Source organism: Adiantum capillus-veneris, chromosome 26, assembly GCF_014529385.1.
Source record: "Adiantum capillus-veneris isolate H3 chromosome 26, ASM1452938v2, whole genome shotgun sequence".
NCBI lineage: Eukaryota > Viridiplantae > Streptophyta > Polypodiopsida > Polypodiales > Pteridaceae > Adiantum > Adiantum capillus-veneris.
The window spans coordinates 45746005-45761931 of record NC_140956.1 but is presented as its reverse complement, the minus strand read 5'-3'; the positions used below and the strand labels follow the sequence as shown (position 1 = coordinate 45761931).

General features: G+C 43.4%; 1 protein-coding gene across 3 annotated transcripts in view; it reads right to left on the bottom strand.

The window, feature by feature from the left end:
- Positions 1–13071, bottom strand: part of LOC147423362 (dyggve-melchior-clausen syndrome protein) — a 44512-nt gene extending 31441 nt beyond the window's left edge. For all 3 annotated transcript variants that reach the window (XR_015186635.1, XR_015186634.1, XM_086501892.1), the window contains exons 1-12: positions 12689–13071; positions 9350–9595; positions 9201–9267; positions 8989–9118; positions 8755–8899; positions 8396–8656; positions 8237–8321; positions 6259–6361; positions 6049–6174; positions 5766–5879; positions 5557–5675; positions 5370–5454 (exon numbers count right to left, since the gene is read on the bottom strand). Coding sequence is in view for 1 of the 3 variants with exons in the window: in XM_086501892.1 (XP_086358018.1) it covers positions 5370–5454; positions 5557–5675; positions 5766–5879; positions 6049–6174; positions 6259–6361; positions 8237–8321; positions 8396–8656; positions 8755–8899; positions 8989–9118; positions 9201–9267; positions 9350–9595; positions 12689–12875 (1668 nt within the window). In the remaining 2 variants the exon portion in view is untranslated. The remainder of the gene's footprint in view (positions 1–5369; positions 5455–5556; positions 5676–5765; positions 5880–6048; positions 6175–6258; positions 6362–8236; positions 8322–8395; positions 8657–8754; positions 8900–8988; positions 9119–9200; positions 9268–9349; positions 9596–12688) is intronic.
- Between the last annotated feature and the right edge of the window lie 2856 nt (positions 13072–15927).

Genomic DNA, 15927 nt, shown 5'->3' with positions numbered 1-15927 from the left:
ATCATCTGTCACAAAACGGGAGCGTACACGAGCACTTAGAAATCTGAAAAATAATATACTTTACAAAAGGGAGAGAAGGGAGAAGATAGACACAGTATTGGGGACCAAAAGATGGGTTGGTCCCCCCCCCGTTAAGAGTATTCTTTTATTCAGGGAGAATTCTTATACAAGCACGAGAACCCGAGGAAACCCCTCCGTTCTGTAACCTTAGACCCGAAGGTCGTGCTTTCCCGTAAAGGGCTTGGGCACAAGGCCGTTCCTTCCCGTAAGGGACTTAGGCGCAAAGCCGTACTTTCCCGTAAGGGACTTAGGCGTGAAGCCGTACTTCCCGTGAAGGGCCTTCACGTAAGACGGGAGATTCCTGCAAAACAAACCACACAAAGCAGCAATTCTCAATGCGTATCAACACCTTATACCTGTCCCTTCTTGCTCGGAGAATCGACCTCCGTACTCAGTCGTCACGCGAACACTTGCAATTTCCGTCGCCAACCTCTGCTCCAGAATCCCAGCGCTAGCACTTTCTGCTGCTCCCGGCTTCCTCAAAAACTAAATGCTAGCTATCCTTTTATAGGCCCTGGCACCCGACGGGAATAAGGGCCCAAAAAGCAGAGCCTGGCGCTCTTAGAGAGAGGAGAGAGAGAGATCGCAAATTCAGACACCCCCCCCCCCCCCCCCCCCCCCCCCCCAGCTTTTTAGCGCTGCCTTTTTTTTAGGGACTTGCTTTATTTTATTAATAAAGGCCTGGTCACTTAAAAGTGACCGGCCACTTTAATAAAATAAAGTGTGAACCTGTTCAAACTTTAAAAACTCACTCAGTTAATGAAAACAATGCTACACGGACACATTCCAGGCGTCCCCGGGTGCAGGACACGGCACAGATGCAATGCAGACACAGACTCCTCGCAAGAAAACATCTACCCTCCCGCAACTGTTCCTGCTTTTCGTAAAAAGCTTCATTGAACCCATCTTTATTCTTGTGCTTGCGTTCTTACGCGTATTTTCTTACTAAGTTCGGATTTCCTCCTTAGCCTACGGAATGCCTCCTTACTGATGCACCCGTCACCCATCATGTGACGCATCAGGGGCACTCGTAACCCGGCCCTTTCCACCGAACTTACGAAAACTCCTTCGCAATGTTTACCGTCACCCATCAAATGACACATCAGAGTTTTCCGTTCTTGATGGCAGTTCTTGTAGCTACAATCTTTTAACAGTTCCTAGTGTACACAATAAAATATCCTATAAAAGAGATTAATCATTAAAAATAAGAAAATAGTCCAATTAGCAACATCATCACCCAACGTTTTGCAGATTCACCGCGACGGAACGTCAAGAAACCTCAGCGTTTTCAGTTTTCAGCCCTTAGACACCGCAGATCAAGTCCCGAACCTCGCAGATCTCACCTTCCCGTAGCAATTCCTCGCCGCACGGTCAATTTCCACAAGGTTTACAGTTTCAGCCTGGAAAACGCAGATTTCAGCATCTGCGTTTTCAACGCGTCGTCGTCACATCGTCGCCATCGACATCGTCTCGGACATAGAGTCAGAATTCAGTAGATAAAGATTTGCAGATTTCAGCCATTAGAGATTTCAGTTTTCAGCCCGTCTCGTCGTTGTCCTCATCGTCGTCGACATCGTCGGCAAGTTCAAGCATTGTAGAGATTTGTGCAATCAATAGTAGACCGCTCTCGCCATAGAGAGTGGGGCCTTCGGAGGAGGGTTTGACAACATCTCTGGTGTCATATTCTCTTCTCTCTCTATCTCTCAGTCTCATACACTTGCACGCACAGTGTCCATTCACTTTGTTTGTGATCATTGCACTCTCTCATTAAGAACGGAAGGCTCTACCTCCCATAAGAACGAAAAGGAACCTTGAGCACATTATGAAGCACTCATCTTGAGCAAAGTTCAAACATTCATTCCGCTGCACCTTACATACAATCTCTCTTGCCCTACATTTGTCAAAAGTCGCTTTCGTACCTCGATAGTCAACCATGGCGTTGTTCTTGTGGTACCAAGGGATTCCTAGGAGGACTTCACAACCTCCCAAGGGCATTACGTAGAAGTCCTTGTGGCCTAAACACCCCTGACATTGCAAACTAAGTTTGCCAATGATCGGTGTAATGGCAACATCCCGTCCAGATGCCGCTAGAACTGCCTCCATTTGTGGCCTCAGCCTGTCGGGCATAATTCCAAATCGAGCCGCCAATTCAAGAAGTTGGCCTTGGCTCCTCCATCAAAGAAAAATAAGGGCTTCCTGATCTTTCACTTTGCCTCAAGGGCGGCAAAGTTTTGTACTTTTTGTTCATCTGATTCGATTCGGGCCCCACGTAAAGTGGTACCAGTTCTGCTTTCATCTATTCTTTTCTTCCGCACTCGGCTGCTGCTTTGTAACTCTCAAATTTATGTTCTTTGGCCAAATTCATCTTCTTTTCAAGAGTTCTTATCCATCTCTTTTTGCGAGTACAAGTTCTGCTTTTCTACACTTGTTTGTCCTTTCGGCTTTCCTCTTGACTTGAGAGGAGAAGCAATGGCTACATGCCATCTCGAGTAAATCTTATCAATCAGATAATTCTTCAAGTGTCTCGCCAATCTCATGTCCCTGGAGTACTTAATCAATCTGTTTACTCATATGCCAATCTGTAGTTGACGTTTGTACTCCATTCTGGCAAACTTGTTTGAAAAAAAAATTGCCCAAATCTTCATTCTTTTCTTCGGTTCCCGCGCCGGATTTTCAACTTCTCTTTGCCTTCCTGCTGAGAGATGTCATCTTTGTCAGATTCTTCACGAGAACCCTTGTGTAATCTGGGATTCTTTATGGCTTTATGCCTTGTAAGACAGAGCGATGAAGACGGGAGCGCACCCGATGCATGATGTATGAAGGGTGGGAGTGGCTAATAAGTCCGGGGACGAGACACGAGGGTTCTTTCTCAAAAGCTGTGTGCGTTGCAAAAAGGATCGGATCCTCCGTAGAAGAAGAATCCTTCTATGCTCTGATACCACTATAACAAACTTGGACACCCCAAGTCTAGATTCTACCGCAACACAGTAGAGATTCACTTCAAAAGCAATTATCCCCAAAATCTACCAACGTAAAGCAACCAGCGCGAATAACGGAATTCTGTACATTCTGCCACGTCAGCAAAGCAGTTAGCGAAGATTGTGGCGTCCGTACAGTGCTACATGTCAGCCTATCGGCACAATATCCGGGAAACGTGTCGGAGGGTGTGTCCAGGGGCCAGCCACGTACCAGTTTGTGACACCTAGCGTGCCTCCGAGGTGAGGATCTAGTGATACTTCTTCTCGATTTTGAGAAGGCTTACGACAGAGTTGACTAGGACTTCTTGGAGGGCACTCTACGCAGGATGGGTTTCTCAAACGCTTGGATAAGGGCTGTGTCACCTCTCTACAGACGTGCACACAGTCCGGTGCTTTTGGCAGGGGGTAGAGGGGACCGGTTCAAGCCCAAACGCTCGGTCAGACAAGGTTGCCCTTTAGCCTCCTTCCTCTTTCTGTTCTATGTTGAGGCGATGAGCAGATTCTTGGTTTCACAGCAGGTTGGTCTGCATGGCTTAACGCTCCCTATTCGGGGCGATGAGCTATTGGATGTTGAGTTTGCCGACGACTCAACTCTGTACTTGGAGGGCCAGGAGGCCAACCTGCACAGGTGTGAGCAGGCTCTAGAGACGTTTTGTTTATGCATCGGGCGCACTGATCAACTAGAGGAATACAGTGGCTTTCTGGGTTGGCATTGCTCCTACGTCTGATTAGTCGCCAGGTGAGGGCTTTAGATGGATTCCCCCAGGGACTACAGTTTGCTACTTGGGCTATCAGGTTGGCCTGGACTTGTCTCCTGAGCAACAGATTGCTCCCCTCCTATCCATCACGAGGAAGTTGCTACATTGGTGTTCGGCACAGCTCTCTTTGGCAGGCATAGTTGTAGTGGCCAACCAGGTGTTGTTGGCTATTATGTGGTACATTACATCTTGTTGGATCTTTTCGAGCCCCTGCATCAGCCAGTTAGAGAGAGTGATCAAGAATTTTCTTTGGTCAAGGCGTGACACCCAGCTAGCCCGGGCCAAAGTAGCCTGGAAGGTCATCAGCGGTTGGGGATCATAGACCCAACACAGCACAGCAGAGGCCTTCTTGGGAAATTTGTTGTCAGAGGACTGCTTCCAAGGGAGGAGCCTTGGAAGGAGTTTTTGCTTCAGCGGCTTAGAGTTTGAGTGCCTCATGTAGGAGGCCCTTGGAGACCTTCCATCAGATGGATCCTTATAGAGATGCGCACAGCTGGTCTGAGCAGGAGATTGGAGGATCGATTTGCTGCGAGCCTGCTTCGCTCTTGGGAGCAATTGCGATATGGTCTGGAGTAGCACCCGCCCACTTGCACGGAAGAGCGCTTGAGACAGCCCCTCGTTTGGAACCCCATGGTTAGCACTCAGAGAGTGCCACTTGGTTGGTAGTAGGCCTCATGTTTCTTGGGGTCCCATGGCAGAGGGTCAAGCACGCGCTCTAGGCGACTGGCTTCAATTCTCAGGTTTGCCCGAGGAGATACAGAGCATCCAGCTACAGGGCATGAGAGGGGTACAGAGCATGTGCCAGGACATCACAGAGGCTCTACCAGCTGAGTGGCTCACTCCTCTAGAGACAGCAGCTCCCCGTTGGATGGGGGCCTTCACAATGACAAATGAGTACAGGACCAATAGAAACGCTTGCTGTGGTCAACTACTGCTGTGGGTACATCAAACCAATCTAAAACCCGAAATATCTACTGGCCCTGGGACAACCCAACAAAACCGTCAAAAATTCCGCAATGACAATCATCGTCAACACCAAGGCCAAGACCATGTGAGTCTTTTGATCTTATATGAGCAACACTGGCTGAGAAAATAGATCTTATGCAGCTCTCAAGGCAACCCTGTCTGAAAGATCTGGAAAGCTCAAACTGCTGGCAAAAACAAAACTCCCAATAGTCTGCTAGCTGATCGATACAAAGCAGAGACCCCTATAAGCCCTCATGGAAGAAATCCAATGACACGATTGTGTCAATAAAAGATAATTCCAGGTCATCTCTTTGAAGATTTGGACAGAATTTTACTAGAATTATGGAGGAGTAAAACCCACTAACAGTGGAGATAAAAACCACCACAATGAGGCAGTAGCATAACCATAGCCAGAATATATACCTAAAAATAATTTTCTGAATTCTAGACTAAGACTAAGAGACTCTTAAATGGAGTTACGTAGCAGAAAAAAGTGGAAACTTGAGAGTAGCTGAAGAAGGCAAAGCCTAAAGAAAAATCATAAAATTGAATGCGTTGAATCCATGCTTAATTTTGTGAAGTCTTTCTCTTAACACACCAAACTTACCACATCATCCCCAGATTCAGCCACACTTTCCATGCTTAATTTTGTGTCTGCTGATTTGACGTGAGAATCTGCAAGCTTCATGTACCTGAAAAGTGCCCCGAATAATTTAGGGTATCAAGCACAACTGTAATCTGCGTAAAATCAAATTTTAAGTCCTTCAACAGTTGTTGAAAAAATCTGCTCATACTTGCGGGAAAGCATGTCAAAAAGGCTCACAAGCCGTTGTGCTGCATAGGCATTCAGCCTATGAGCATGAGGAGCCATATTTGAAAGAATTGCTAGACAATTTGTGTGCAGATACACATCCTGCAATCAAAGAAAAAGGGAAAAAACATAAAAAATGGACTTCATGTTTCACCACCTCGGAACTAGTAGATACATATTCCCTTAAATTACCCTCAGTTTCGAAAGGTTGAATTTCACTGTCCGTATTAAGATCACAACCATCAATGAGCCAAGAGAAGCTTGATTTAAAAGCCGCTCTTTATACCATGATACTGCAGGTAATATCTGTTAAATGGTGTAGAAAGATTAAAATAAGGACAGGGTTATGGAAGAAATGAACACCATGTTGCACTGACTGACTGGAAGGCTGAGCTGTTATCGGCCATATCTATTAATAGGTCAATAGTGGCGGCAAAAAAGAGGCACTGTTACATGAAAATTTTGAAAAACATACCAACTTGTGTACACTGGCATTGAAGGATGCATCTTGGCTGAGGATGAGCAATATTATAAGCAGCATATATATTTGCTTTCGAGTCTTTCTTGGAGCATCATATAACATTTCCATCAAGGGCATCAACTGCAGGATGAAATTGACGTGCCAGGTATAAATATCATCTTAGCTCCCATCAGTAGAAACATTTGAGTCATATAGAAAACTTACAAGCGTGTCAATATCAGTTCGCACTAAAACATACTCCAAAAAGGCTGGATTTCCATGCACTAAAGAATAAAGCAAGAGAACTGAGCTTTCTTCTTTTAAACCCCTGTGCAATAAATGAAAGAAAAAGAGGACCATAATCAGAAGGTCGGATGAACACTTTTGCATAATTAAAGCCCATGCCTAGCAAAAGAATCCAGGTGCATGGTCGAGTCAGAAGTCCTTCAAGCTCACGAGCGTTTATTATCCCCAATAACTGCTAGAGATGCTTAAAGAAGGCCCGCTTGGCATCCACCTCTCAATTCATTCTTTGTGCACTTTTAGCCTATCTGAGGAAAAGACATATCTAACCTTTTTTTGTATGTATGTTGTTCCAGGGAATGTGGTGTAAGTCATAGTAGACAGTGCCTTTGGTTGTGCATCTGTAGCCTACATGCTTTAAAAAATAGCTCTAAAGATAGTACTACTCAACACGCATACTCAAAATCGGATATCAAATATGTGTTTGGGTGCAATGGGTGCTCACAAAAGCCTCTTCTATTGTCACATTCTCTCAAACAATTGAGAATTTAAGGAAGCTGCAGAAGTCAAAGTTGATCCTCTAATCAAGCCCTACGCATTGACACGAACTGAGTTTGATTTCAACCACCTTCAAAATTTGGGGATTTTGTGCAGCAAATTAAGGGTCCGCAGAAAATTTCGGCATTTGTTCAATTGCTACTTCTCAATACTCTTGTTGGTTAATAACAGACAACAGGTAAAGAACTTTATTTGGACACCACAAGAGGGGCATACAAGCATTCTGGATGCACTCTATGGAACAGTGCATAAGTATCCGTTTGGCATTTGATTGAATACTAATTGAGAATCTGTTTGGCTTCACTGTTAGAAATCGTCCGAACTTGTTTGGTCCTGTTTGAACTTGTTTAAATGGCCAGCACACCAGTTGTAAAAACACACTATGTGAGTGCGCTCACAAAGCAATTGTACACACAATTATTCATTAATACAATGAAGAAATACCATCAGGGGAACATATTTGGGAGCCAGCAATCTCCGAGGGGAACTTCACCTCTCACATGTTTACTTCAGTTTCTTCTTTTGCAATTTTGTTCTCAGTTCAGTTGTGGATTCCAGTGTAAATAGGTGATTTTGTGCTTGCATGTGGTGCCGGCAGATTACAGACATCCTAATGATAAGAGCATGAGGAATCCTATCATGCCCAATGTTGATACTATGGCCCCGGCTTAAAGAAGGCTAGGGTTAGAGCTAGCGATAGTTAGGTTGCCTCATCCTTACCTCTAGTTGAATAATAAGAAGTTAGTGATTGTACGATGTCACTCGTGCTTATTTACGATACATTCCAAGGGAGTGCTCATCTTGGGTAATCCACGGTCCACCCTTAGGTGAGATTATTAGTAGGAATGTTTTCATAAACATAAAGCCCTTCCTGTCTGCAGCATGGGCAGACCGCACGTGCAATCACTGAGTCATGGGGAATCGCCCGTGCCTTCCATGGTGGCATGCCCTCATGCTCTCATTATCTTTTCGGTACCCCTAATGGGCTGCTCCTTGCTGCGCACAGATGCATCATGGTATGGTGATGGTGGGCATGAGGGAAAGAAGCCCTCATGGCTCCCTCATCATCGTTCTCTCCGTCCTTGACTAGTCGTGATCACATGACTTCCTCGGCTTATTCAAATCATCAGACTTGCTACGTGAGCTTAATTGGTAACTTATGTTGACCTTTCATATTAAAACGTTGGTGATTACTCTTTTGCCACAAAGGCCATCGGCCAATAGCTAGCACATAAAAGGAAGACAGCTTTCAGAAAATCTTCCATCTTTGATTCATTTACTGTACAACCTTCAATACTACCAAGCTCCACTACTGGATTGTGTTAGTCATTAGAAGGTACAAAGAAACAGAAATTGCACAGAACGCAGCTGTAACTAGAATATTTATGTCTGTGATACTTACAGCCCAAGCGTATCATACAGCGCTGCAAATGGAATTCTGGTCAAAGAGTCCGTCCTTGCATTGCTTTCCAGATCAACCAAATCAACTGAGAAAAAAAGCTCTACTATCAGTAACGACCCAGTGTCCATGTCAAGAAAGAGACCAGTGTCAGATTGTTACATTCTGTATCTCTAGCTGAATCAAGAGCTTGAGAAAAAGGATTCAAGACAAGATGATCAGAGTCAGCCAACACAGCTACTGCATCTTCCCCCTTGCCATCAAGCTTTTGGTGAGCAATTTCATCGGCTTGGGCACATTTCCGGTAGTGTACAAGAGTAAGAAGTAAAAGCAAACTATTCTGAGCCAAAGGACTGGGCCCTGCCGCACTGCTGGAGCTCAGCAGGTAATTGTAGGTATAGTACGGCAGCCTCAAGACAGTTGCTGGAAGCAATAAAAAAACTGAATAAGTTGGTTTGGATAAAAGAACTATTATACCATTATTTTATATAAGCCTATAATCAACAATAATCACTACTAACCAGCAGCTGACCCAACTTTCTGGAGCACTCCCCGTTGATTCGTTTTGGAAAATGTCATATAATGTGCAGCATTTTCTGGAAGAGGAAACCGTGCTATATATGACATCAGCAACTTGCGCACGACGAGCCTTACAAGACCAATATCCTGTAAACATAAATATTCTCAGTCAATGCTTCAAGCAAGAACACTGACCATTGGTCAAGTAGAGCCTCTGACAGCTGGCAATCACAGACCTGTGCCATGGCGGCATCAAAGAAGACATGAGCATCCTTTGTTCCGAAAGGTAAGCTTGAATGCAGCAGAGTGGACATCATAACAAGGAGGAGGTTCCCAACTTCCAAGTGTAGCCAGTATGTAGATGGACTTCACAAGTAAATAAACTTCAAATGAGAAATTTATCAATGCCCCGACATGAGAATTAATAAGCCTGAAAGACTTTGCTTACTTGACATCCAGACTACCAATGAATTTAAACATTGCAGAGATCAAGAAACCCACCACATTTTGGTTGCCTGAGAAACATAAAGATGTGTCAAAGGTTTCAGTAATATATAGCCCTTAGCTATAACACTTAACCCTTTGGAAAAATCAAACCTTTTGAAAGTCCTGTTGCTTTGGCTTCCTTTTCACTTAAGCACAAAGAAATACAGCTCATCAGCTGGTCACTACTTCCATTCTCAATCAGATGCTTGAGAAACACACTAGAAAATCGAACTGCATTAGTGGCCTTCAAGATTGACGGCACATTTGCTGGGGGTACAGCATATGACACGTCTTGTAAGCTCCAAGCAAGATGAAGAAGAAGTTTCGATAAATGGCCAGTGAAAATGCTATTCTGAGCTGCAATTATACAGAACTTTGATGAGCTCTCTCTCTCTCTCTCTCTCTCTCTCTCTCTCTCTCTCTCTCTCTCTCTAAAAAAAAGTGTTACATAAAAATCGACCATCGGTCCATGTACAAGAAATATGGGAAAAACCCTAAGAGATGTACAATCAAATCATGGGGAAATATCCCATAACAAAACACGGGGTCCATCTGGGGATAAAGATACTCTAATCAGGTGGTGAAAGATAGCTATATGGATAGTGATCAAGTATACACAAATCTTCCCAAAGCTCTGTCCACCTCCGGCGATATAGCAAAAACCACAACGTTTAATGTTGTGTATCTGATTGATATAAAGCATCCACTATAAAAACCCCTGTAGCAGCTCACAAAAGCCAAGGGACTGTGAAGCCCCTTGGCCGTGCCTCCATAATCATCCACATCCACTCTTAACATTTCTTGATGTTGTACCCACAACCAAATTGTAAGAGAGACGAGAGGGACCCACTCGTTGTCCACCTCAAAAGCCAAGGGAAGGTACCAAGATGTGTTAAGAGTTTTGGCATCTCAAGTGAATTGCCCAATGTGATCCCATTATTTATTTTGGCTTTTAGGTATTTATTTTACTTATTTGTCAAAGTCTGGGTAGGGCACTTTACTGAGGTTGCTATAGAAGCAACCCCTTGCCTCCATTGTATACACAATCAATTAATCATTGATTGGTTCACAAGACTCTCTCTCGCTTGTTCTCTCGTGCTCACTCTCCTTGGTCTCTACGCTTCCGCATCGTCGACTTTGACATGGTATCAGAGCTCTTGGTGAAGCTCTGTGCTTGAAGAACCTTGGCGCAGAGAAGATGAACCTCGTTGCAGGTGTCTAACCTCCAACTCTCTGCTGTCGGCGCTTTAAAACGTTGTAGATCGGAGTCGCTCAGCTCCTCCCTCTACTAGCTACCGTGGTCACAACCCCTCAACGTTTTAAAACGCTGGGTCGGCAGCTCACCCCGCCAGTGGTCGGTTCCTTGTCGGTGGAGACAGCGTTTTGATACACTGCAAGCAACGGTAACAACTCCCCTATGTGCGTTTTAGAATGCCGCTGCCTCCTAGCACCAACATCGACAGTGACGATCACTCCTTGCCACAGTGTTTCAACACGCTGTCTACTAGCTTTCGGCCCAGAACCCTTCTTTGCCCAAGCAAAGCCTACTAACAGAGTTTCAAAATGCTGCCAATGGCTAGCCATTGAGGCTTGGAGATTGATAAGGAGCATTGTCGAGCGAAGAGGAGCGTTTGGAGTGGGGAGATTGGAGCTCAGGAGAGGGGTGTAAAAGCACCTTGTTGCAGAGCGGCTTGGGAGAATTTAAAGAGCAGAGCCTACTTCGTATAGAGCTGTCTATGCAAAGGAGTAGAACGGCTTGGAGTTTATTTTGTGGCTTGGGATTAGTGCGGCCACCCATGGAGTGCGAGAAGGTTTCCCGAATTACCAGATCTTGCAACTTCAACATGGCCCCCCCTTGCTCGAGCACCAACGACAAATTGAACGACAATAACTACACTCATTGGAATTTGATCATGCGACTCTGGTTCTCGCGGAAAGGCTTATGGGATACTGTCAATGGCTCGGAGCCCCATCCGACGAGAGATCCCCACAATAGGTACACCCGCCTTCAAGATGACGAATATCTCAAATCGTGTGTCGATTGGGATGCAGCTAATGCGAAGGCAATGTCGACCATTGCGGAATCTCTTACAAAGGACCTTCTCCAGCCATTCAGACTTTGAAGACTGCCAATGATATGTGGTTCAAGCTCGTTGGAATGTTTGATCGGGATTCTACGATGTAAGCAGTCACCCTTCTTGGCCAGTTATTTGCCATTTAGTTTCCAGGAGGAAGTTTCATGCAATCGTTTCTTATGAAGACTAAAGTTATTCATGATCAACTATCGGCTATGAAAAGTGCACTGACGAGTACTCAGTTAGCTGCTTTGGTTCTCACAAAGTTGCCTGAGGTGTATGAAACGGTGGCTAGAACACTTCAGCTACAAGTCACGAAGTCTCTCTCTCTCTCTCTCTCTCTCTCTCTCTCTCTCTCTCAAAGGAACCATCAATCGTGCTTAAGTAGCACACATTCAAGCAAGGAAAGAAGTAAAGATTTGTGGAAGTGTAAAGTCTAGATCTTGTCACCATTTCTATTCCATTGCACCTGGCATCCCTAGACTAGATCACTACTTAACATGGAAACAAGGCAAGTGAAGCTTGTATTCAGAATGGAATCCGTTTGTCATCACCATATAAAACATAGACAATGTTGAATGGCATAAGAATGGGTTACAATCTCATCTCACACAACCGGAAATATAAATGTCATTTAGACTTAAAGGGGAAGGGAGCATTATGCTTGCACATGCCCTACTATGACATTAGAGGGAGATACCATCGCCTAATCAAAGAGTGGATTGGTCCAAACCCCATAAGGAGGTGACACAATCCATTCAAAGAAGCTCGGAATTGTATCTAGTGAACAGCTACTTCAAGACCCAATGGCAAAATTAAATTGCACTTCCTTTCAAAATAGCGAGAATAAGGACATTGCAAATTACAGATCATACTATATAAATTATATTGCCAGAAATCACCATCAAAAAAATGCACTACACCATAAAGCACATTGAACAGCTACTCCAAGACTGAAGGAGATGCTTGCGAAATTACGTTGCACCTCCTTACGAGGTCTAAGAGACATCTTAATTGCTTAGTTGAATATAAAGGCGTAAGACTTACACACAATGCATGCAAGAAACAAGCACTTACACTCTGCATTTAACCTTAGGGAACAGACTCAAATTCTTCTGCTGCAAATAAATGCCTTATATGTTCAAATAATCTAAATGATTCATGCAAGCCTTTGGACTTGCCCTAGTGCTGCACTCTACAATCAAAAGGATTCAATGTATAGCAATTGATGACCCTTACTGAAAACCATGAACAATTTCTGCCAAAGCCTACAATGCAATTAACGCACAGTCACCATTTTCCTTTCCATTATCAGCATTCTTACAGATATTGTCCCTCTCTCATAAACAAACAAACAAACAAACAATGCGCTTACCAATGCTTTCACATGCGTCTTGAATGACATTATCAGGCCATTGCAGCGTGAGAGGAAGTCCAAGCAGTCTGTCCCAAAGGTTGGAATGCACATCATATGCCTTCTCACCGACAAGGACTCCGAGCAGATAGTCACCATGCTCCTTGGGGTTCACGTCTCCCCGAGGAGTGGATGCAACGCCACCCATTGCAGCTATACCAAAGCAGATCCCAGATGCACGAAAACCCTAGAAGACTTGTTGTCTGCTCGATCCACAGTACATTCGAGATCAGATTGAAAGCTTGCGAGACAATCTGAGCGCGCGTGGTGTTATTCGTGTTCGCCTGCGTGCGCGTGTGTGAGAGGGAGAGGGGGGGGAGGGCGAATATCTGAGTCAAAATCAAAATGTATTGCCACCTTGGACAAGAAAATTTTGTAGTGACGACTCACATGTTACTAGGTACTTTTGGTTTGCCAAATGCCTATGTGGCGCCCCTTTATTGGTTTCAATACGCACGACTCTTCTTGAGGTTCTTCCTTTGACCACAAGTCACTGAAAGGGTGTGCACTGTGCACATGGAAAGTTGGACTCTGTAGAAAGGGAGAGGCCCTAATCCGCAGAGCTTGCCATTGGACTTATCTTGCACACATGTAAATTTGAAAGAGAAGGTTGTTCGTAAGGTAAACCTACCATTCGAGCACAGTTCTCTTAAACGCAATGGCTTACTACATGCATAATTCTACTTTTAAGCTGCAAACGATGCGAGCGGAATCTCTCTGCCACATCGGACCACTTCACCACAACGGCTATTTTTTAAGTGCATGTGCAGAGGCTTTCATTATGCTACACTCTAAAGTCTGGCCCAAGTCACACCGTCGCGGTCATCATTGATGTGGGGCAAAATGTCCAAGGGCAAAAAGTGGTTCAGTCAGTCACGGATGGGTTGTAGTTAGTCCTTCAACTTTGGAGCAAACCCTTTGGGCGCAACAATGCACATGCTTTCTCGATTCAAACAGTGTCCTCCACCAAAGGTATCTATAGTCAACAACAGAGCTCATCATGATCAAATGCACGAGAGAGAGAGAGAGAGAGAGAGAGAGAGAGAGAGAGAGAGAGAGAGAGAGAGAGAGAGAGAGATACAAATGACAATAAGACCAAGAAACCAAAGGATACAAAAATTGAGTTATTCATTGCAAACGAGAGAGAGAGAGAGAGAGAGAGAGAGACAACAAGGCATACTCATAGGTTGAACTTCAAACACTTGTTGAAGAGGCTATCAATGCTCGTCGTCAAGAAATATGATATGAAACTTACCAAGATAGAAAACCTGCCAGCAGGTAGTGATAAGATTAAATCTATAAGAACTTGGTCATATGAAGAGAAACCAGTCCACACCCAGGGAATGCAAACCATGCCATCCAAAGTCTCAATATGAATGTCTGACATCATTCAACATATGGGTGAGAAGATAACATGTTGAACATTCATTATTTTCAACTACAAAAGAGCAATCCAACCAGGTCAGTCACCATAAACACTTCCAATGAGCTAGGACACATTGTAAGACTTACGTGCCCAATCAAAAGCAAGTAATGCAATCTCCAAGTTTCCCTTGGAAATCTTTGAGGCAAGCCTTACATAGATCTAATTAGAACCCGAGAAAAATGCTCACATGCTACAATCAAAGAAGAGTGGTCCAGTCTTTGGTTCGAATGGAAGCTAAGACAAGATGATACCATTCAATGAGACAAGCATATCTCATCTAGTGTCATCCCTTTCAGCTAATAAAACAAGTCAAATACACAATTCTATTTGTGCATTTGGGATCAAATATAGAATACAATCAGTCAGTCTTACCATCTTATGGAGTCTTTTGTAGTCAAACAAATTAAGGTCAAGCACAAAATAATGTAATACGATTCTAGCAAAGCCATGGAGAAAATTGTTTTTTCTTAGAAACCTAGAAGCAGCATTAGGTATTTTTATAAAGAGCAAGGAAAGAGGAACACAATGCAAGTTTCGAAATTGAAATTGGATTATCCAATCATTAGAAAAGTTGATTACAAGTTGGAGCTGCTTGGCCACTTGAGCGTATGTACACATAGCTTCCTTTCTCCAAAAGATAGGCCTCCTTTTCATACTAAGGTTATTGTCTTTTAGATTTAGGGCTTTCTAAATGGCCAATGGCCGGCCCACACGGGCCTTTACAAATATCATGAAAGAATTGCAACTCACGGAACGATCTGCTACCCTGGGATCAGATGTACACTATCTTGAAAAAATAATAAAGTACAAATGCATTAAAAATGTGTTGTCCGGCTAGGTGGGCTCCCTTATGTTGAACTAGCCAAACAAAAACTATATATATGATTTATCCTCTTAGGAGGAATTTCCCATAGCACATACCCCAATGATGGTAAAAGACCTCCTTCAAAATTGAAATACACTTTTCATTAAAATCTTGTCCATTAGGTGCTACACTGTGAAGGTCTTAACACGCTTATGCTATCGAAACACATGTGAGCTTGTATGTGATTTTCTTTCGATAATGACTTAATGATTTATCATGCTTTGCTTACTTAATATTATGTGTATTGACTCAATTTTGAGGCATACAACAATGAGTGTTGATCAATATCTTCAATCCTAGCCATTGAAGCTTTGATAAATGCGATCCATTAGTCCATTTTTTTCCATCACAAAACTATTTGGTGTAGCAAATTTATCATTTTGGTTTGTGAGGCTACACACGAATGAATTTCGAGTACAAGTACACACACATCAATGCATCTTTGCTATGTTCATCACATTGATCAATCATTAGCATGGCAATACACTAAAATCTCCACAATTGAACATCAATTGAGTGATCTAGCTCAATTTTCAAGCCAATTTGTGATACACACATCAACTATTTGGTCAATCCATCATTATAATTGGTAAAAATTACCAATTATTCATTCATACCTTGGATTGCACATGCCATTGATTGGCATACATACCCAAATTTAGCAATTAATCCATCAATTCCACAATTGCATTGCTACAATTTCATACTTGATCAATCATATATGAATGCATGCATGCTCAATTTCTTAATATTAGATCCTAATTTAACCTAATTAAGCAATGCACACACTCGAAAATTAAGCGCAAAAAAATAAATTTGGCTCAATTGGCAATGCAATTTGGCTATGTTACTTGCACACACAATTGATGCACATTCAACAACCAAAAATCATTTAGGTGTCCCAATCGA